General features: G+C 35.7%; 1 protein-coding gene across 1 annotated transcript in view; it reads left to right on the top strand.

Annotated features, from left to right (window-relative positions):
• The first annotated feature begins 562 nt into the window (after nucleotides 1-562).
• The window catches only part of LOC133301479 (THO complex subunit 1), a 30,571-nt gene continuing 12,402 nt past the window's right edge, over nucleotides 563-18,731 (top strand). The window contains exons 1-14 of the mRNA XM_061501114.1: nucleotides 563-690; nucleotides 816-928; nucleotides 1,199-1,282; nucleotides 1,765-1,839; nucleotides 3,181-3,274; nucleotides 3,540-3,685; nucleotides 3,801-3,872; nucleotides 9,830-9,902; nucleotides 9,993-10,058; nucleotides 10,182-10,228; nucleotides 14,288-14,359; nucleotides 14,471-14,596; nucleotides 14,728-14,793; nucleotides 14,882-14,923. Of these exons, the coding sequence (XP_061357098.1) occupies nucleotides 926-928; nucleotides 1,199-1,282; nucleotides 1,765-1,839; nucleotides 3,181-3,274; nucleotides 3,540-3,685; nucleotides 3,801-3,872; nucleotides 9,830-9,902; nucleotides 9,993-10,058; nucleotides 10,182-10,228; nucleotides 14,288-14,359; nucleotides 14,471-14,596; nucleotides 14,728-14,793; nucleotides 14,882-14,923 (966 nt within the window). The 5' untranslated portion in view covers nucleotides 563-690; nucleotides 816-925. The remainder of the gene's footprint in view (nucleotides 691-815; nucleotides 929-1,198; nucleotides 1,283-1,764; nucleotides 1,840-3,180; nucleotides 3,275-3,539; nucleotides 3,686-3,800; nucleotides 3,873-9,829; nucleotides 9,903-9,992; nucleotides 10,059-10,181; nucleotides 10,229-14,287; nucleotides 14,360-14,470; nucleotides 14,597-14,727; nucleotides 14,794-14,881; nucleotides 14,924-18,731) is intronic.

Here is an 18,731-nt window from a genome sequence, read left to right on the forward strand (position 1 = left end):
GTCTGCATTAACTGCAGAAATATTTTTCCCTTAGTATATATATAGGGAAAAATGTTTATCCTTTTAAATGACACAACTTATATCCTTTCACTCTCACAAGGAGGTGAGACGCACACCTTTATATTTTTTTGTCCACTCTCTCTCCTCTTTTATCTATCTCTTTCTTTCACTTAAAATGACACAACTTTACATCCTTTAAAATGATACACATTTTTTCCATATATATATAGATTTCTTTCTTCTCAATTTTACGTAGCCTGATCCTTATATATATATATATATATATATATAAAAGGGAAAAGTATTAGAAAAATTCTATTCTTATATCATTGATACATCAAGTGTGAGATTCATCTATTTAAAAATAAATAAAAATAAGTGACACATCATTTTATGGTGTGTATAAGAAGAGTTTGTTTTCTTATACATTTTAATTTGAAAAAAAATATTTGTCATTTTAAATGACATAACTTTAACGATAAATTTAATATATTATTTTATACACAAGGTTCAGAATTACAAATCAAGAATGAAATTTCTTGATGTTTAATAGAGGGAACACAATACGAACCTAGACACAGCATTCTCCTACTTAGTCCTCGCAAAGCAACGTTTCACTCTCTTTCATTGAGTGTTTGAATTGAAGCCATAGAACTAAGAGGAGCAGCAATAGCATTTTCAACTCTATATGTGAGTGCCCCAAGCTTCCTATTCGTATTTTATTTTATTTTTATTTATTTTTTGCCCCACGTACTTTCGAAATTTTGTGCAATGAAAATGAAAATTTGATTTTTTTTTTTTAATTTATTTTGCAGAATCACAATTTGGGTGTTGTGCTCCTGGAAAAATCAAATCTTTATTTATTTTTGAGTTATTATTGAAGGCTTCTCGGTTAAATAAAAGAAGGGTTTGTGTTCAAATTGAAATGGTAAGCTTCCTTTACTTCTTCAGTGAAACATTGTCACAAAGTTTAATTTTTGGTTGGTAAAAATCAAATTCATGCACCATTTTGGGTGGTGGGTTTGTTTCGATTCTTGAAGAGGGGGAAGAATCCATTATTCCCAATTATTTTTTCAGCTTCGGAGTTTTTTTTTTTTGGAATTGGATTTTTATTATTTATTTTTCTCCTATTATTATCTGGTTTTTCATTTGTTCAATTTCATTGGCTATGTCTTTTCTGGTTTGTTATTATTTTCAGGAGGTGTTTAAAAGGGCCATAGTACAGCCTGGGCCACCTGAAAGTTTTGCTTTGCAGACTGTTCAAGAAGTAATAAAGCCTCAGGTATATCCATTCTTTTGAAATTCTAACTCCTTTCCTTTTTATGGTAAAGAACATTGTGGAACTAGTTTTTAAAAGTTCGGATGTAATAGTGATTTTAGCTCTTTATTTATTTATTTATTGTGAAAGAGTACATTGGTGGTGGTGGTTGTTATTAGAATTGATTATGCATGTTATTTTAATCACTTTTTGGGGTTGAGGCCTCAGGCTTGAGGATACAAAATGCAAGAAATTTGTATTTAAGGCACTGTGAGAAGAGAAAGAGAGAGAGGGGGGGGGGGGGGGGGGTTATGTGATATCTATAACTTTAATTACTAAAATGACAATATGGTGTCTTTTGATTTCAATTTTTGATCCATGATTCCATTTCTGTGATTTTTACATGGTGACTGATTAACAACAGGAGCCTGAGGTTCCTTATTCAGGTAGTCCTCATGTGATATTGTTAAAAGCTGTGGTTAATTTAATTGTCTTGTGTTTAACAGAAACAAACAAAGTTGGCCCAAGATGAGAACCAGTTTCTAGAAAATATTCTACGGATGCTACTTCAGGAATTTGTGGTATGTATAACTCTTGCCCTTGTTAATCGACTAGTCGCTTCTTTTTTATATGCTAGTGATTATCTAATTGGAATTCTGCAAATTTGTTTATTTTCTTGGGAAATCTCAACGAGTTACCGATGGTGCTTATTTAGGGATTTTTTTTCTTTTGTGTGTCTTTTATGCTTGTTATTTACAGATGCTAAAATTTAATTTAATTTTATTTTTTCTGTTGAAGATTCGGTCATGAGTATAAAAGTAATTGTATTCCGTTAATCAAATTTGAGAGAAGTACAAAGCATCATGCTTGTTGAAAAACAAGCATTTTAGGGAGTGACTGAAGGAAAAAACAAGACATTTAGACAGAGAATCATTCTAATATTATTTCTGAATTAATTTTATTATATATGGGTTCATTCTAACATATAGACCTATCTAAAATAACTGATTGCTTAAAATAATGACTAATCTATGGTAATAAAATATTTTACAATAATTACTATAAATTTCAGAGAATATTATAGGGTAGAGAATGCAGGATTGTTGTGGGACTATTAGTCTATTACAACACTTGCTTTATAGTAAAGCACTTTCCTTGTTACTATACTGTAATGTTGGTTTAACTATATTGGCCTTCAATGCATATTATATTTCTCAGTAATGTTATCAATGTTTTATTTAAATTCAAGGAAAAGTAGAATACACAGCAAGAAAACACAATGAGCAAGATGCTCCCTCCCAACCTGAAGATATTTCTTCAAGTCCTCTGCGTAAGCAGCCTAGAGAAATATATTAAAAACATGCATAACTTTCTAACTTTCATTCCACTCCTATAAAAACATTCCTACACTACCATCTCTTTCCACGAATGCCCACTACTCCAGCTAATAACTACCCCCCACTAACCTTTTCCTCAACCATTACCTCAACCTCTGTTAACTGCCTCTGATATAACTGCCTCTGACTTGACTTGGTTCCTACGGCTGTAAAATTGCGTGAAAGGTTGAAGCTTATGCGATAACTGTTGAGGACCTGGATTCTCATCACATTCTATTTTATTTTCCTGCTGGCACTTACTTACTTTTGAATAATATCCTTCTTAAGTATTTTCTTTTTTCTCTCTTTTTCCTTCCATTTAAAAGTAGTCTTAGGTTTATTAAATTGTGCACTATACATTGTCGTCAAAACACTTAGTTGACTTGAATAAAGGGAACTGAAAACTAATTTTTTTTTTTTAAGAAAAACAATTTCAGATATTGGACTATCTAATGCTGTTTGTGTTTCTTTTCTCTTCTCGGTTTTATTGTTGCCTTGGTTATGTCTGTTTATGACCTGAATTATTTTGTTTGCACTTTGGTTTAGTCAGCAGCAGTACAGTTTGGGGAGAAAATAATGCAATATGGGCAATCAATGGATGCTAGTGAAACTACTCAGGGCCACATTCCTCGCCTTCTTGGTCTGTATACCATTTCATTTATCAGTAAATATTCTTTCTGGTGTTTTATGATCATTTGTTCTTATGATTTTGATGTAGCATATATCACTTTCTTACAAGGAATTATTTTAAATTGATTTGTGGCCATTTGAGTAACTTTTACATTCTTATATTTTTCTGTTCATTTAGGAATGCTTTAATGTGTTGTAGTTACATCTTAATTGTAAAGTTGTCTATGCTTCCCTCCTACTCATGTTTGTGTTTGTATGTGGTTTTCACTTTTCAGATATAGTGCTATATCTTTGTGAAAAAGAACACATTGAAGGTGGTATGATTTTTCAGCTGTTGGAAGACTTGACTGAAATGTCTACAATGAAAAACTGCAAGGATATTTTTGGTTATATAGAGAGCAAACAAGATATATTGGGAAAGGTATATTTCTCAGTTGTTTCTAGCCTTTCTGCGTGTCTACTTGATTATTTACTGCATAAGTACCTTATCATGACCTGTATTTGCTTGGAACTTTTATGTTTTGCATGACATATAGCAAGAACTTTTTGCCAGAGGAAAACTTGTAATGCTGAGAACCTGCAATCAGCTTCTTCGCCGGCTGTCAAAGGTACTTTGAACACGAGTTATGTTCTAGTAAAAAAAAAGTTTGCTTTTAACTTAGTCTTTAAGCCTTTAAAGTTGGTCACTGCTTCTATTTGCTGCATTTAGATTAGTTTGGTAATCCAAAGCTGTATCTCTTCTTGCCGACGACAATCATTTAATTAGAATCATATTGATGGTGGTTTTTCGTGTCTCATTGATGAGTTATGTTAATTCTTCTCCATGGCTGCAACACACACCAGCCTTAGGTTCTATTTCGAGGTTTTTGGTTCTCCAGCATTAATCTGCATTTTGAATCTCCCAAATGTTATTTTGGAGAAGTTTGGGCCTTGGTGTGCTTGATTTCTTGCCAAGAAATTTTCATTAGGATAATGATCATTCCAGCCATTCTGCTAAGTTATCTTTCCAGCAACATCTTTTTGACATTTCAAGTATCCTTGAGTTGTTTTTCCATCCATGTTTTATGGATCCCACTTTATATTTTTTTGATTAATTTTCTTTTAAAGTGTTAATGCGTAGCAAGCTTTAAAGCTTAGTAAGATTTAGCTTGAGGAGTGTTAGAATATCTACAAAACATTTAGAGGAAAAGAATGACGCATAATAGATTAGGATAGTTTATGTTGTTTCTGTAATAATTGTGTTGTCTTACTTTTGGGAATCTTATTCTGTTAGGAACCTTGTCTTATTCTAGAGATTTTATTTTACCTTTGTAATTTATTTGTTTCCTTATTTAATTAGAATTAAGAGCCTAGGATTTGCACTACTTGGTTAGTATCTTGTGTCACATTACAATACTCAATGGTCAGTCTCAAGTATTATTTTTTTCTCTGTTTTCAACCTTTTCTACCAAAACCTTATAGTTTCAACAAAAACAATCAAAATCCAAAAGCTAATAGAGGATAGGAGATTGATTTTATGGTCAATTACTAAGGAATTCACAGGATGTGTTGCTCCTATCCTTCCTCCACATACATTATTTACTCACATGCTTAACAATTACAAAATGAGTTTAACTTTTGATTGACACTCTCTTTAGCATATAAAAGTTCAGATGGAATGTCTAGAGGTTATTTATTTGACACTATTTTATCATTTGCTTTTTTTATAAGTTATATTAGACATTCTATTGAAAAGAAGTTTCTGTATATTGATTTTGAATAATTTACATGAGTGAGTATTTATACAAGAAAAAATCGCTAAGAATGACTAAGCGATGACTAAGCGATGACTAATCAATCCTAATCACAATCAATTCTAATCAATCACAATCAATCCTAATCAATCATAATCAATCCTAATTAATAGGAAATAAAAACGGAAACATGTTTGGATTCTGATTTTCTACACTCCCCCTCAAGTTGGGAGGTAAATATTGATCATTCCCAACTTGCCAATCAAGTCTTCGAATGCTGGACGGTGTAGGCCCTTGGTAAGGATATCTGCCGTTTGCTCTTTGGTTGGAACATATATCAAACGCACACTTCCATCATCTAATTTTTCTTTGATGAAGTGACGATCAACTTCCACGTGCTTTGTTCGATCATGATGCACAGGATTTTGAGCAATGCTAACAGCTGCCTTGTTGTCACAATATAGTTTTATTGGTAGGGAATATGAAATCTTCAACTCTTGAAGAAGTCTTCTCAACCAGATTCCTTCACAAACTCCATGAGATAAAGCTCGAAATTCTGCTTCAGCACTACTTCTTGCAACCACTGTTTGCTTTTTGCTTCTCCAAGTAACAAGATTTCCCCACACATAGGTGCAATAGCCTGAGGTAGATCTCCTGTCTACTGATGAGCCTGCCCAATCTGCATCAGTGTAGATTTCAATTGTCCTTTTATACCCCTTTTTAAAGAATAATCCTCTTCCTGGAGTATTCTTGAGGTATCTAAGCACCCTATAGACTGCACTAAGATGCTTCTCCTTGGGTGAGTGCATGAATTGACTAATCATACTCACCGCAAAGGCAATGTCAGGACGCGTATGAGATAAGTAGATTAGTTTACCAACCAATCGCTGATATTGTTCTTTATCCACCTCATTCCCATCTTCAATACCTAACTTGGTATTAGGTTCCACAGGTGTCTCAGCAGGTTTACACCCTAACATTCCTGTTTCCAACAAAAGATCTAGAACATATTTTTTTTGTGTTAGAGTGATGCCTGTTTTGCTCCTAGCAACTTCCATACCAAGGAAATATTTGAGAGTGCCAAGGTCTTTGAGTTCAAATTGAGCTGCTAGAAATTTCTTCAAGGTGTTCAATTCCTCAATATCATCACCTGTAAGAATTATATCATCTACGTATACAATAAGAATAGCACTTTTACCATCCTTAGAGTGTTTGTGGAAGAGAGTATGATCAGTCTGTGCTTGAATGAAGCCTCTTCTTTTGACTGCTTGTGTGAATTTGTCGAACCATTCTCTGGGAGACTGTTTCAATCCATATAGAGACTTTTTTAGTTTACACACTGATCCATTTCCCTTTTCAAAACCAGGTGGAGGATCCATATAGACTTCTTCATGTAAGTCACCATTTAGGAATGCATTCTTCACATCTAACTGTTGCAGAGGCCAATCTAGATTGGCAGCAAGAGATAAGAGAACTCGGATGGTATTGACTTTAGCAACCGGAGCAAAAGTCTCATGATAATCTATCCCATGAGTCTGAGTGAAACCCTTTGCAACCAATCTTGCCTTGTATCTGTTGATGCTATTATCTGCATTGAATTTTATTGTAAACACCCATTTGCATCCTACTGCCTGTTTTCCTTTGGGTAGGGTCACTATCTCCCAAGTTCCATTTCTTTTTAAAGCATTCATTTCTTCAAAGACAGCATCCCTCCATTTTTGATCATTGAGAGCCTCATGTATATTTCTCGGTATCTTTGTACTATCCAACATAGTATTGAAAGCACGAAACCCTGGGGACAACTTTCCATATGAAATATGATTAGAAATAGGATGAGTAGTACAAGATCGAGTACCTTTTCTGAGAGCAATGGGCAAGTGTAGATCATTTTCACCATGACACTCAAGTATTGGGGTGCTGGAACTAGAACATGGTTTAGAATCCTGGCAGTGTAGAGGCTCTGGGTTATTCACACTTTGAGGAGGCTTTCGCCTGCTATAAACTTGTCCCCATTTTGAGGAGGCTCCTGATGGTGAGGATTCTGTAGCTCCCCCTGTTTCCAAAATTAGAGGTAATACCGTGGCATCAGTAGGTTCCCATGACTGATCTTCATCTACTCCTATCTCCCCCTGAAGAGAAGTCGAGGGGAAGAAATGGTCATTTTCAGAAAAAGTGACATCCATAGAGACAAAGACCTTACGAAGAGAGGGTGAATAACATTTATAGCCACGTTGAGTAGGAGAATAACCAATAAAGACACACTGGAGAGACTTAGGATCAAGCTTAGACTGTTGATGGGAGGGAATATGGACAAATGCAACGCAACCAAATAACTTGAGAGGTAAGGAGGAGACACCTCGGAAGGAAGGGAAGATACGAACAAGACTAGAAAGAGGAGACTGAAATTTCAGAATGCGAGATGGCATTCGATTTATCAGATACGAGGCAGTGAGAACTGCCTCTCCCCAAAGATATTTAGGAACACTCGTGGTAAACATAAGAGCCCGAGCAACTTCAAGGAGATGTCGGTTTTTTCTTTCCGCAACTCCGTTTTGTTGGGGTGTGTCAGGACACGAGCTTTGGTGAAGGATGCCTTGTTGGGAAAGATATTCTCCAAGAATAGAGTTAAAATACTCTTTGCCATTATCTGTACGAAGAATTTGTATAGCAACTTGGAATTGGGTTTGAACCATGGCATGAAATTTTTTAAACACGGATGCAGCATCGGACTTATCCTTTAGAAGATACACCCAACAGACTCGAGAATGGTCATCAATGAAGGTAATGAACCATCGAGTACCTGAAATATTTTTAACACGGGCTGGACCCCATATGTCACTATGAATTAAGGAAAATGGGGAAGAGTCATGGTGAACTTTAGAAGGATAATGAGCACGAGTATGCTTGGCAAGTTGACAAATATCACAAGAAAACAAACTTGGACTTTTATGAATAAATAAGTTTGGCAACAACTTCTGAAGATAAATAAAATTTGGATGGCCTAGCCTACGATGCCACATCATAACATCATTACATGAATCAAAAGGAAACATAGAGTTTTTTTCTACGAAAACAGCTTCATGAGTCACATCCTCTTCAAAGTAGTAAAGTCCACCATCCTCTCTAGCACTGCCAATCATCCTCTCCGAGTCCTGTTCCTGAAAAACACAACCATGTGGAAAGAATTTAGCAAAGCAATGCAACTCAGAGGTGAGCTTGCTAATAGAAATGAGATTACAAGTCAGAGAAGGAACATAAAGAACTGATGTCAAAGTAATCAGCTCAGAAAGTTTAATGGTTCCGTGTCCCGTAATCTGGGAAAAACTGCCATCGGCGATCTTGACCCGAGAAGGTTCAGAATATGGAGTGTATGAACAAAACAAGCCAAGATTACCTGTCATATGATCAGAGGCTCCAGAATCAAGGATCCAATGATTTTGACTATCAACATGGAAAGTTGTACCTTGCTGGACCACATGACTAGTGGCCTTAGGAGGTTGAGTCAAAAGTCTCTGAAGTTGTTCAAACTTAGTCTTGCTAAGAAAGACACCATCAGAGTAAGAGGAAGAGTGTTTTGAGGAAGCCATGAATAGAAAGAGAAGGGTTGACCGTTGATGAAAAATCAAGTTTTGTAAATTTTTGATCTGACCTCTGGAACAGGAAGGGGAGAAGCCGGCGAGAAGGTCTGTGCAAGTCGCGGCGAAAAAAGACGTTGGGAAGGCGGCGCGTGGAGCTCACGCGCCGGAAACTGGCCGCACGTGTGACGGCTCGTGGCGGCGCGTGCGGCGGTTGACGGCGATGGGTCCAGCGGCGGTCGACTCGTCGGATCCTTCTGAGTCGAATGGTCACCTCACTTTCTTGATCGGAGGTCAGTAGACTAGGTTTCTGTGTTGGACAGATTCAAGGAGGTGTTTGACGGTGATGGAAGTGTTTGGATGGTTATTTCAGATTTGAATTAGGGTAGGAACGAACCCGCTCTGATACCATATTGAAAAGAAGTTTCTGTATATTGATTTTGAATAATTTACACGAGTGAGTATTTATACAAGAAAAAATCGCTAAGAATGACTAAGCGATGACTAAGCGATGACTAATCAATCCTAATCACAATCAATTCTAATCAATCACAATCAATCCTAATCAATCATAATCAATCCTAATTAATAGGAAATAAAAACGGAAACATGTTTGGATTCTGATTTTCTACACATTCTTATAAACAAACAAGGCTAGAAGTTGCTGTTGCGGTTGCGTTCTGGTCATGATTGTATTGCGGGTAGATGCGGACCAACATGGGCCGATATGATCATGGGGTGCTTTACAGCGGCTACCACAATCACGTGATGCTATCTGCAATTTAAATCCTTGCAAACAAAGGATATTTCTATTTTAGAAATATTAACCACTCAAGTCATTTATTAAATCAGTTGTACTCGTTAACCACTGAATTTTTTTGAAATCGAGCATAACTAACCACTTGCAGGCTGAGGCTTACTCCATTTCAGGGTTTGGAGAGGTCATCTGTATATAGCCTTTTCTCCTGTTGAGGAGAGGCTGTTTCCCTAGTTTTTTTTATTTACTTATTTATTTATTTATTTTTTGGGGTTGTTGTGGGTGCTTCGCACATCCTTTTGGCGTGGGTAGGACTGATCCCTGTTCAGTAGTAATGTAGTTATATGATAAACTGCACATTTGTTGAGCTTTACGGTATTGAATGAGTATTATTTTAGTTAGGATTCTGCAGGATCCATATTTCTATATTAATAAATCCCTGCAATTGGGTATTCTTCTCATGATAGCCATCATTCAGTTTGTTGGTTTTGATGTTATAGGCAAATGATGTGGTCTTTTGTGGAAGAATTCTCATGTTTCTGGCTCATTTCTTTCCACTATCAGAGCGATCAGGTATAATTGTGGGAAGCCTATCTTCACATTTTGTTTGGTCCCTTTTCTCGAGTACCTTATCACTTTGATGTTTTTCATAAACTTTTGCAGCCTTAAATATTAAAGGAGTTTTTAACACGTCAAATGAAACAAAATATGAGAAAGAACCCTTGGAAGGTACAGTCATGAATATTATCTTAGCTTACTTATCGACATTTTTAATCCGTTCTTATTAATAAAAGTACTTATTTAAGAATATTTTTTTTTGATTCCAGCTAATAGTTTCTCCTTACTTTCCAGGCATATGTATTGATTTCAATTTTTATGAGACTTTTTGGGGCTTACAGGTAGGTCTTCACTGAAAATTTAGTTCTTGAAAGAGAGGTCTCTACCATTCTCTGAAGTTGAGACTTGTTTTGCTATTTGACACTTTTTTTCCACTTGCTTTGAATTAGAATGTATTGTATTCAATTGTGTATAGGACTGTACAAAAGACCTCTATTTAAAGAGGTTAAATGACCTAATGGGCCAAGTCCAAATAACCTGCTAGAATAACAGAATAATAAATAAAAAATTCTATTTAATATTATATTATTTCTAACACTCCTCTCAAGCTGGTACGTATATATCATAAGCTCCCAGCTTGTTACATATATGATCTATTCGGGGACCTCTAAGAGCTTTGGTGAAAACATCTGCAAGTTGATCACTGGAATTGACAAATGCTGTTTTGATCTCTCCTGACTGAATCTTCTCTCTAACAAAGTGACAGTCAATTTCTATATGTTTGGTCCTCTCATGAAAGACTGGGTTAGAGGATATATGCAATGCTGCTTGATTGTCACAAATGAGCTTCATAGGCTGCTGTTCACAGAAATGTAGTTCCTTAAGCAATTGTTTTAGCCAAATGAGCTCACAAGTTGCATTTCCCATTGCCCAATATTCTGCCTCTGCACTTGACATTGCGACCATAGTTTGCTTCTTGCTCTTCCAAGAGATCAAGTTTCATCCAAGGATAACACAATACAACGGAGGTGGATCGTATGTCTGAATGAGAACCTGCCCAGTCAGCATCTGAATAGCTGAATACCTTTGCATTCTCTTTATTTGTGTATAATAAACCTCTTCCTGGTGCTCTTTTGATATATCGAAGAATCTTGATAACTGCATCCCAATGGGAGTCACAAGGAGAGTCTAGGAATTGATTTGCCACACTAACTGCAAAAGAGATGTCTGGTCTTGTCACAGTAAGATAGTTCAACTTTCCAACTAATCGGCGATAACGACGAGGGTCTGCCAATGGCTCCCCCTGTCCGGGTAACAACTTAACATTAGGATCCATAGGTGTATCAATAAGTTTACATCCCAACATACCAGTCTCATCTAGGATATCCAGTGCATACTTCCTCTGACAAATGGAGATGTACTGCCTAGACTGCGCCACTTAGATCCCTAAGAAATATCGAAGTCTGCCAAGATCTTTGGTCTGAAACTGATTGAATCAGTACTTCTTTAACTGATCAATCCCAACTTGATCGCTGTCAGTAATAATGATGTCATCAACATAGACCAGAAGATAGATGCACTGGCCAGAAGAGCTATGCCTATAGAAGACAAAATGATTGGCTTTACTTCTGATTAAGCCAAAGGATTGAACAGCAGAACTAAAGCGACTAAACCAAGCCCGAGGGGACTGCTTCAGGCCATATAAAAATTTACGAAGCTTACATACCATTCTAGAATTCTCCCCCTGAGCAACAAAACCTGGTGTAACGTCCCACGTTGCTCCAAAAAATTAGAAAATTCAAGAGACACATATTCTTTTGCATCATCACTACGCAAGATTTGAATAGAAGCACCAAATTGAGTATTTATTTCAGCACAATTTTTTTGATAAATTGAAAATAATTCAGAACGATTTTTCATTAAATAAACCCAAGTACAATAAGAGAAATCATTAATAAAGGTTACAAAATATTGAAAACCCAAAACAGACATTGTTCGACTCGGACCCCAAATATCAGAATGAACAATAGAAAAGGGAGCATCAGCTCTTTTATTGACTCTATTAGCAAAGGAGGAGCGAGTGTACTTTCCTTGTTGACAAGACTGACAGTTTAAAGACTTAAGACTGGATAAAAAAGGAACCATATGCTGAAGCTTGGAGAGGCTTGGATGACTTAGACGACTATGAATTAGCTTAGGAGACTCTGTGAGAGAACAAAAAACCTGTACAAAAGAACTCTATTTAAAGAGGTTAAATGACCTAATGGGACAAGTCCAAATAACCTGCTAGAATAACAGAATAATAAATAATACAATGCTATTTAATATTATATTATTTCTAACACTTCGCAATATAATTTCTGTTTTACGACTTTCTTTTTACTAAATAATCAAATCGGGAACTGCAAGTATGACTTGCTTCATGATAATCAGTAAGGGGAGGTCCTTCAATTCAAATGCCAATCAGTTTGGGTCATATTTTGATGCTTGTCTTTTAGTGATTTTTAGTTTAAATTGATACGGTCATGTTCTGTCTCAAAAGCTGAAGCTGTTAATTGAATGATTATGAATAGTTTTATATCTAACATGCCTTTTCATGCAAGAGCCCACAATTCATAGGCCCACAGTTTGTTAGTGTCACGTAAGTCTGGCAAAAGCTTATCAAAGTTTGAAGAGAGAGAGGAAGAGAAACTCGTTCTGTTATTGTGTAATGAATATTTAACGAAAGAATACAAGAGAGCTCTATTTATAGAGCTTAAGGATTTTTGAGAGATAACTCAGTTGTTGTGTCTATAGGTGACAAAAATTTTGAGTGACCAATAGCACAAATAGGCAGACCTTGATCATTTCCAATGAGGACTTGGTCTGCTCCTGGTAGCTATTGACTCTGTAACAGGTTCATTGGGTTAGCTGTAACATGATGACTTGCTCCAGAATCAGGGTACCATTCCAATGCAGGTTGTGTGGTAGGAGTGGGAAGAAGAGCAGGTTGTTGTGCAGCAACCATTGCTTGAGGAGTAGGTGTCTCAATTGGCTGACAAACGTATTGATATGGTCGTTGCTGATTTTGTTGGGGCTGGTAGTGTCTAAAGTGTTGGCGTTGCTGTTGTGGAGCTTCAAAGAATTGACCTGTTGCATTGGATGTATTTCCTGTTGGAGGTGAGAGTGTTGGAACAAAGCTCTTATCAAAACGATGATCATTTTAGAAATATTGTTCTTGATGAACTTGGAGGCGAAGTTTTAGTTCTTGCAATGTATAATTGCTTGCCAATACACTTTTGCTGATGATCATTTTAGAAATGTCTTCTTTTCCTTCGTCATGCAATATTTCAACCAACTCTTTACGCTGATGATCATTCCAACCATCTTTGTCAGTTGCCTTTCGAGCAATGCCCATCTATTTGACATCTCCAACATCCTTAAGTTGCCTTTCAAGCTATGCTTTGTGGAGCCCAGATTATATTATTTGATTGTTTTTCCTTTTTAAAGGGTTCGTTTGTAATAAGCTTAAGCTTTTAAGCTTCAACTAGAAGGGGAATGCTAGAATGTATGAAAAATATCTTATATTATCTTGATTGTGTCTTAGAATAGCTTATAGTATCTTATATGATCTCTTAGGAATAGTTTTCTTATTTCTTTATATTTCATAATTTATTTCCTTAGTTAATTTAGGACATGGAGTAATATTACTATAAAGAGGGATTAGTGCTTAGTAGTTTTTATCATATCGTAGCACATCAAATCCTTCAAAATTTCATATTATTTATTCTTTATTCTCTCTTTTCTTCCTTTCCTACCTTAATCCCTATAATTTCAACAATCATGATTATCTTAGAATAGTTTCCACATTTTAGCCTGTCTTTCTGCACATTGGCTTCATTTTAGCCTGTGTTTCTTTGAATCGGTTTTGTTTTAGCCTGACTTTCTTTGTTCCTTCCTATCTTGCCACAGTCTGGCCTCCGTCTCTAGTCACAACTGCAGTCTGGCTCCGTCTTCTATCATTGGATTATATTTTTAGTTTATTTTCTTCTAGCATGTTTGATGTAACAAGCTAAAGCTTAATTGAGGGAGTGTTATATATGGAGGATATAGTATAACATCATTAGTATTTCTTAGAGTAGTGTAGAGTATCTTAGATGATCTCTTAGGAATAGTTTTTTTTTTTTTTAATATTTTCTGATATGTTTCTTTATTTAATTAGGATTAAGATCAAGAGTCTAGTATTAGTATAAATAAGGAGTAGTGCTTTGTCTTTTGTAACATATCATATAACGTACGAGATTCAAAATCTCTATTATCTCTATTTGTCCATATCTACCTAATTCCCTATAATTGCAACAATAAATTATAATAGAAAAAAAACTTAAAACAAGTATCTTTTATCTTTTTTCTTTATGCAGGAATATTTTTCTAACCCTACTTCTATAAATAATGCTCCGGTAAAGTGGCAGAAATTCACCTCCAGCTTGTCGGTAATCCTTTATTCGTAGTTGCTTGTCTGTTTATGTGCATGCATTTTTTTCTCAGTTATCAAATTGCTTCTTTTCTTGGCTTTTTACTTCAGAATTTTTGTTGGATAAAAGGTTGTACTGCATACATTTGAAGCGCAACCTTTAAGTGATGAAGAGGGAGATGCAAATAATTTGGAGGAAGAGGCAGTTAATTTTAGTATAAAATATCTGACAAGCAGTAAACTAATGGGTCTAGAGGTAAGCAGTTTGACAAAGTCTTGATGCTTACTACTAAAAATGCATGTTCAATTTTCTGTCAGTAAATGTTCATGTCCTGACTCAAGATCCACTCTTGTTTTTGTTTCTTGTTTTGGTGGAATTCCTAATAGTTAAAGGATCCTAGTTTTCGACGTCATGTTCTTGTGCAGTGTCTCATATTGTTTGATTATTTGAAGGTAATAATATTTTGAAGATTAATTTCTATCTGATGTATTTAGTATGTAATCTGTATTAGCTGATGGTTTCTCCTTCATTTGTTCTTAGGCCCCTGGAAAAGGTGACAAGGATTTGCCATCTGAAAACATGGTTAGTGCTGCTGCCTTCCCTGAACTCTTTAGGTTAAACAGCATATACTAAACTGGCTTCAGGCTTATATTTACACTTTTGACTATCAAAGCCCCTTTACACGTCTTAATTAGAGCTCAGTATCTGCTATTATTATTATTGACGTACTTGAAATGATGTGTATTGTTTCTCTTAAACTACACCTATAGAGCAGGTTATGTCTAGATTTATTTCTTTCTTTTATAATTGAATGTGTGTTCCTTGCTTAATGGAATCCTACCGGCAATACATTTCGTCGTTATTCTTTTTTCTTTTTGATAAAGAATAATTCACTAAGAAAGAAGAGAGTAAAATACAGGAGCATAGGAATCTTACTGCTACTAAAGGACACAAACAGCAATCAAGAAAAGAGAAAAATATTAAGCTGAATTTACTTAAGAGAAACAAATATCCTTGAATAGTCTGTAAAGAATCATTTCAACCCAAAAGCTTAAGCGGTTGAGTGAAAGTCATATTAATGGGTTTGTATATTATATCTCCCATCAAAACCTCTCACACAATAGCCCATTGGGTTTAAAGATTGGACAATGCACAGACCCACCACCTACTTGTGCTAAGAAATTCCACAATATATGATTATTTATTAATAGAGTGAGGACAGCAAGGATCGAATTTGTGACCATTTAGTCGCAGAGGCTCTAATACCATGTTATGAATCAATTCAACGCAAAAGTTTAATTTGTTGAATAAAGGTCGTATTAATGATTTTATATATTATATCTCTAACATAGTTGTGTCTATTGTCATGTTTTCCTTCTAACATTGTTTCTCTATCTCTCCACCTTGCTACTATCAGTGTTGTTTCTCTCTTTGTGGGCTTTTCTTGCTTCCTCCTTTTCCAGAATCCTTAAATCAATTCGCCCCATTGTCGTTTTGTCTTTTCAGCTGCCTCTTATTTGTCATCTGCCACTATGCTATGATTTTTTGCAAATCTTTCCTGTCGACGACCACACCATCGAAACCCCTGCTCCTCCATATTGACCTATTCCTGGTGCTTCTTGCAACCTCATCTGATTGACTAATTACTTTTCCAGTTACTTGTTTTCTTGCCAATGAATCAGATAGTGATGAATTGGCTATCATTCATAGTAGCCTCCCATTGTGAATCATATCAATGGTGATTTCTTCTATCTCATTGATGAGTCATGGTTGTGATTATATTAATACCAGAATCGGGTGTTCAAGTGCACACTAGCCTTAATTTCAATTTTTTTTGGGTGTACGTGTTGAAAAGTGGACTCTGGGTTGGTGAGTTGACCCGTTGGGTTCAATCTGTATTACCATCTATTCCAAAAGGTTAAACTATTAGTCGAAGACATATGAATGATTTTATATTATATTTCTAACAGTAAGCTTTAGCTTGAGGGGGAAAATGTTGGAATTTATGCAAAATATCTCATATGTTAATTGAATTTTAGAATTTTTCAAAGTATCATAGATGATCTTTTTAGAATAGTTTCCTTATTTCTTTATATTTCATTATTTTTTCCTCATGTAATTAGTATTTGAAATCTAATATTAGTGTAAATTAGAATTGGTGCTTTGTAGTTTGTATCACAGCATAACACATCAAATCAATATTAATTTCAGATTATTCAGTTTTTATTCTCTCTTTTCTTCTTTGTCAACCTAAATCCCTGTAATTTTGTTGGAAAGTATACCTATTATAGATTGTATATCATGCGTAAGTAGAAGGTTCATATGAGAATTTCCTCAAGTATTTCACAATTCCCTTTTGTACATGGTGTCAAAGCAGGTTCAAATCCTAGTCAGAAATCCGATTTTGACCTGTCATAGTTGTGGGTCATTGGTATCTGTTGAGATATATAAAACTATTAATGTAGCCTTACCCAATAGCTTAAGCTTTTGGGTTGAATTGGTTCTTTATATAGTATCAGAGCTTCGGTGTAACGGGTTCGATCCTCACCGCTCCCCACTTTCTTTCTAGTGGAATTTCTTTCTTCGCACAGGTAGGTGGGCCTGTGCATTGTCCACCCTTCAAGCCCAGTGGGCTCTCGTGTGAGGGGGCGTGTTGAGATATATAAAACCATTAATGTAACCTCATATAACAGCTTAAGCTTTTGGGTTGAATTGGTTCTTTATAGTATCCACCTTTTAGTATTGTTCATGCGCCCCTGTCACTGCTTGCTCGTGTCAAGCCACCCACCACTAGTCATCAGTGATGGCCTTGTATTAGTTATCCCTTTGAGTAGCTATGGTCTCAAGTCCAAGTAGTTCTTTTAATTTTGAAGATCTTCATTCATCCAGGTGACAAACTTGTTTTGTAATGTATCTGTTACTTATACCTTCTTTAGTACTCGTAAAATAACCTCACAGTAGTTGAATGGTAAGAATTATCTAGCTAGCTCAGTCACCATTGGGGAAGGTCTCTCTGATCATCTTGGGAAGTCAATTGGGGAAGTTCGATCATTAGTTGTGTACTCCGTTATGGCAGTCTGTGGAACTCATTATTTTAGTCAATTTTATAACAAACATTCACATTTTGGAACTAGGCTCGCAATGTATTTGCTAATGACATTTAGTGCCTATATTGTTCAGTCTAGAAATTAACCTCCCTTTGATAACCAAATCATGACATGATTAGTTTTATCACTTAAGTGCAGGCTTTAATAGAGGAGTCAAAAATGTATTTACATGCTGACAGTATTTAGGGTTTATTAAACAAATTGGAAAATTTGTATGCGGTACTAGTTTTACGTGACCTGCACTCTGACTTTGAACATGTCGAAGACCATATTCTGACTAGTCAAGAGGTTGCCACCATGGAGTCATAATACTCATCTCTTAAGAGTTCCTACATCTAGAGCCCTAAACTCCCACTGTAACACCTTTGACACATCGACTTTGGTAACTACCTCAAGATCTCATGTAGATAGAAGCAACACGGGTGCCTGCAAAGGCCATCTCCAATGTTGTTATTGACTTATTGTAAATAATGATCCGGCCACACTCAAGAAACTTGTTATTCCCTTCATGGGGTTCCTGAGAAAATTCTCAACGCCACTTAACTTGGCAAATTAAGAAGAATAGAGATTCAAAGTCCTCTGGGGTAAACCACCTTTTACTCTTTTAGAGATAGCATTCCAAAAGTATCTTCAGTTGAAGGCAGCCAAATAGTCCCAGTCCTCTACTACCACTGTAGCTTTTATGGATGATCCTTTTGTATTTCTCACACTAGTAATAATTCAACCCCTTGGTTTCTTGATTCAGGTGCCTTTGATCATGTAGCTGGTCATCGGTCACTTTTATCTTCTCACTCTCCACCTGCTTTTTCTTGTTTTGTCACCCAAGACATGAGTCATATTTCATCCACTTTGTTAATATTATATCATTAAAATTAGTCTTATCCATACTTGGATGTCCTTTTCACGAGATCCCATAATTGTACAATAATCTTTAATTTTGATTCGTTTGACGTCCAGATCGTGCTACAGGATAAATGATTGGCGTAAGGCATGAATAACATGGACTTTACTATCTCAAGTTAACCCTTCATATGGTGTGTGCTGCGATTGAATAACATCAGTCATCTTGTTTAGTCAAAACTTCTGCAAATGGTTCCTAAGTTTTGTAAGATTAAAATCTTTTAATTGTAAGTCATGGCAACTTGGAAAGCATGTTGGGGCTTCATTTTGTAGTTAATTCAAGAATCGAGTTTTTCTGTTATTCATTCTGGTATATGGGTCCAAGTCATGTCTCCACACTTTCTGCTCTTAAGTATTTTGTTAACTTTATTGATGACTTTTCA

The sequence above is a fragment of the Gastrolobium bilobum genome, unplaced genomic scaffold (assembly GCF_033153095.1).
Source record: "Gastrolobium bilobum isolate Gb01-03AN ecotype WA unplaced genomic scaffold, APGP_CSIRO_Gbil_v1 utg22804, whole genome shotgun sequence".
Taxonomy (NCBI): Eukaryota; Viridiplantae; Streptophyta; class Magnoliopsida; order Fabales; family Fabaceae; genus Gastrolobium; species Gastrolobium bilobum.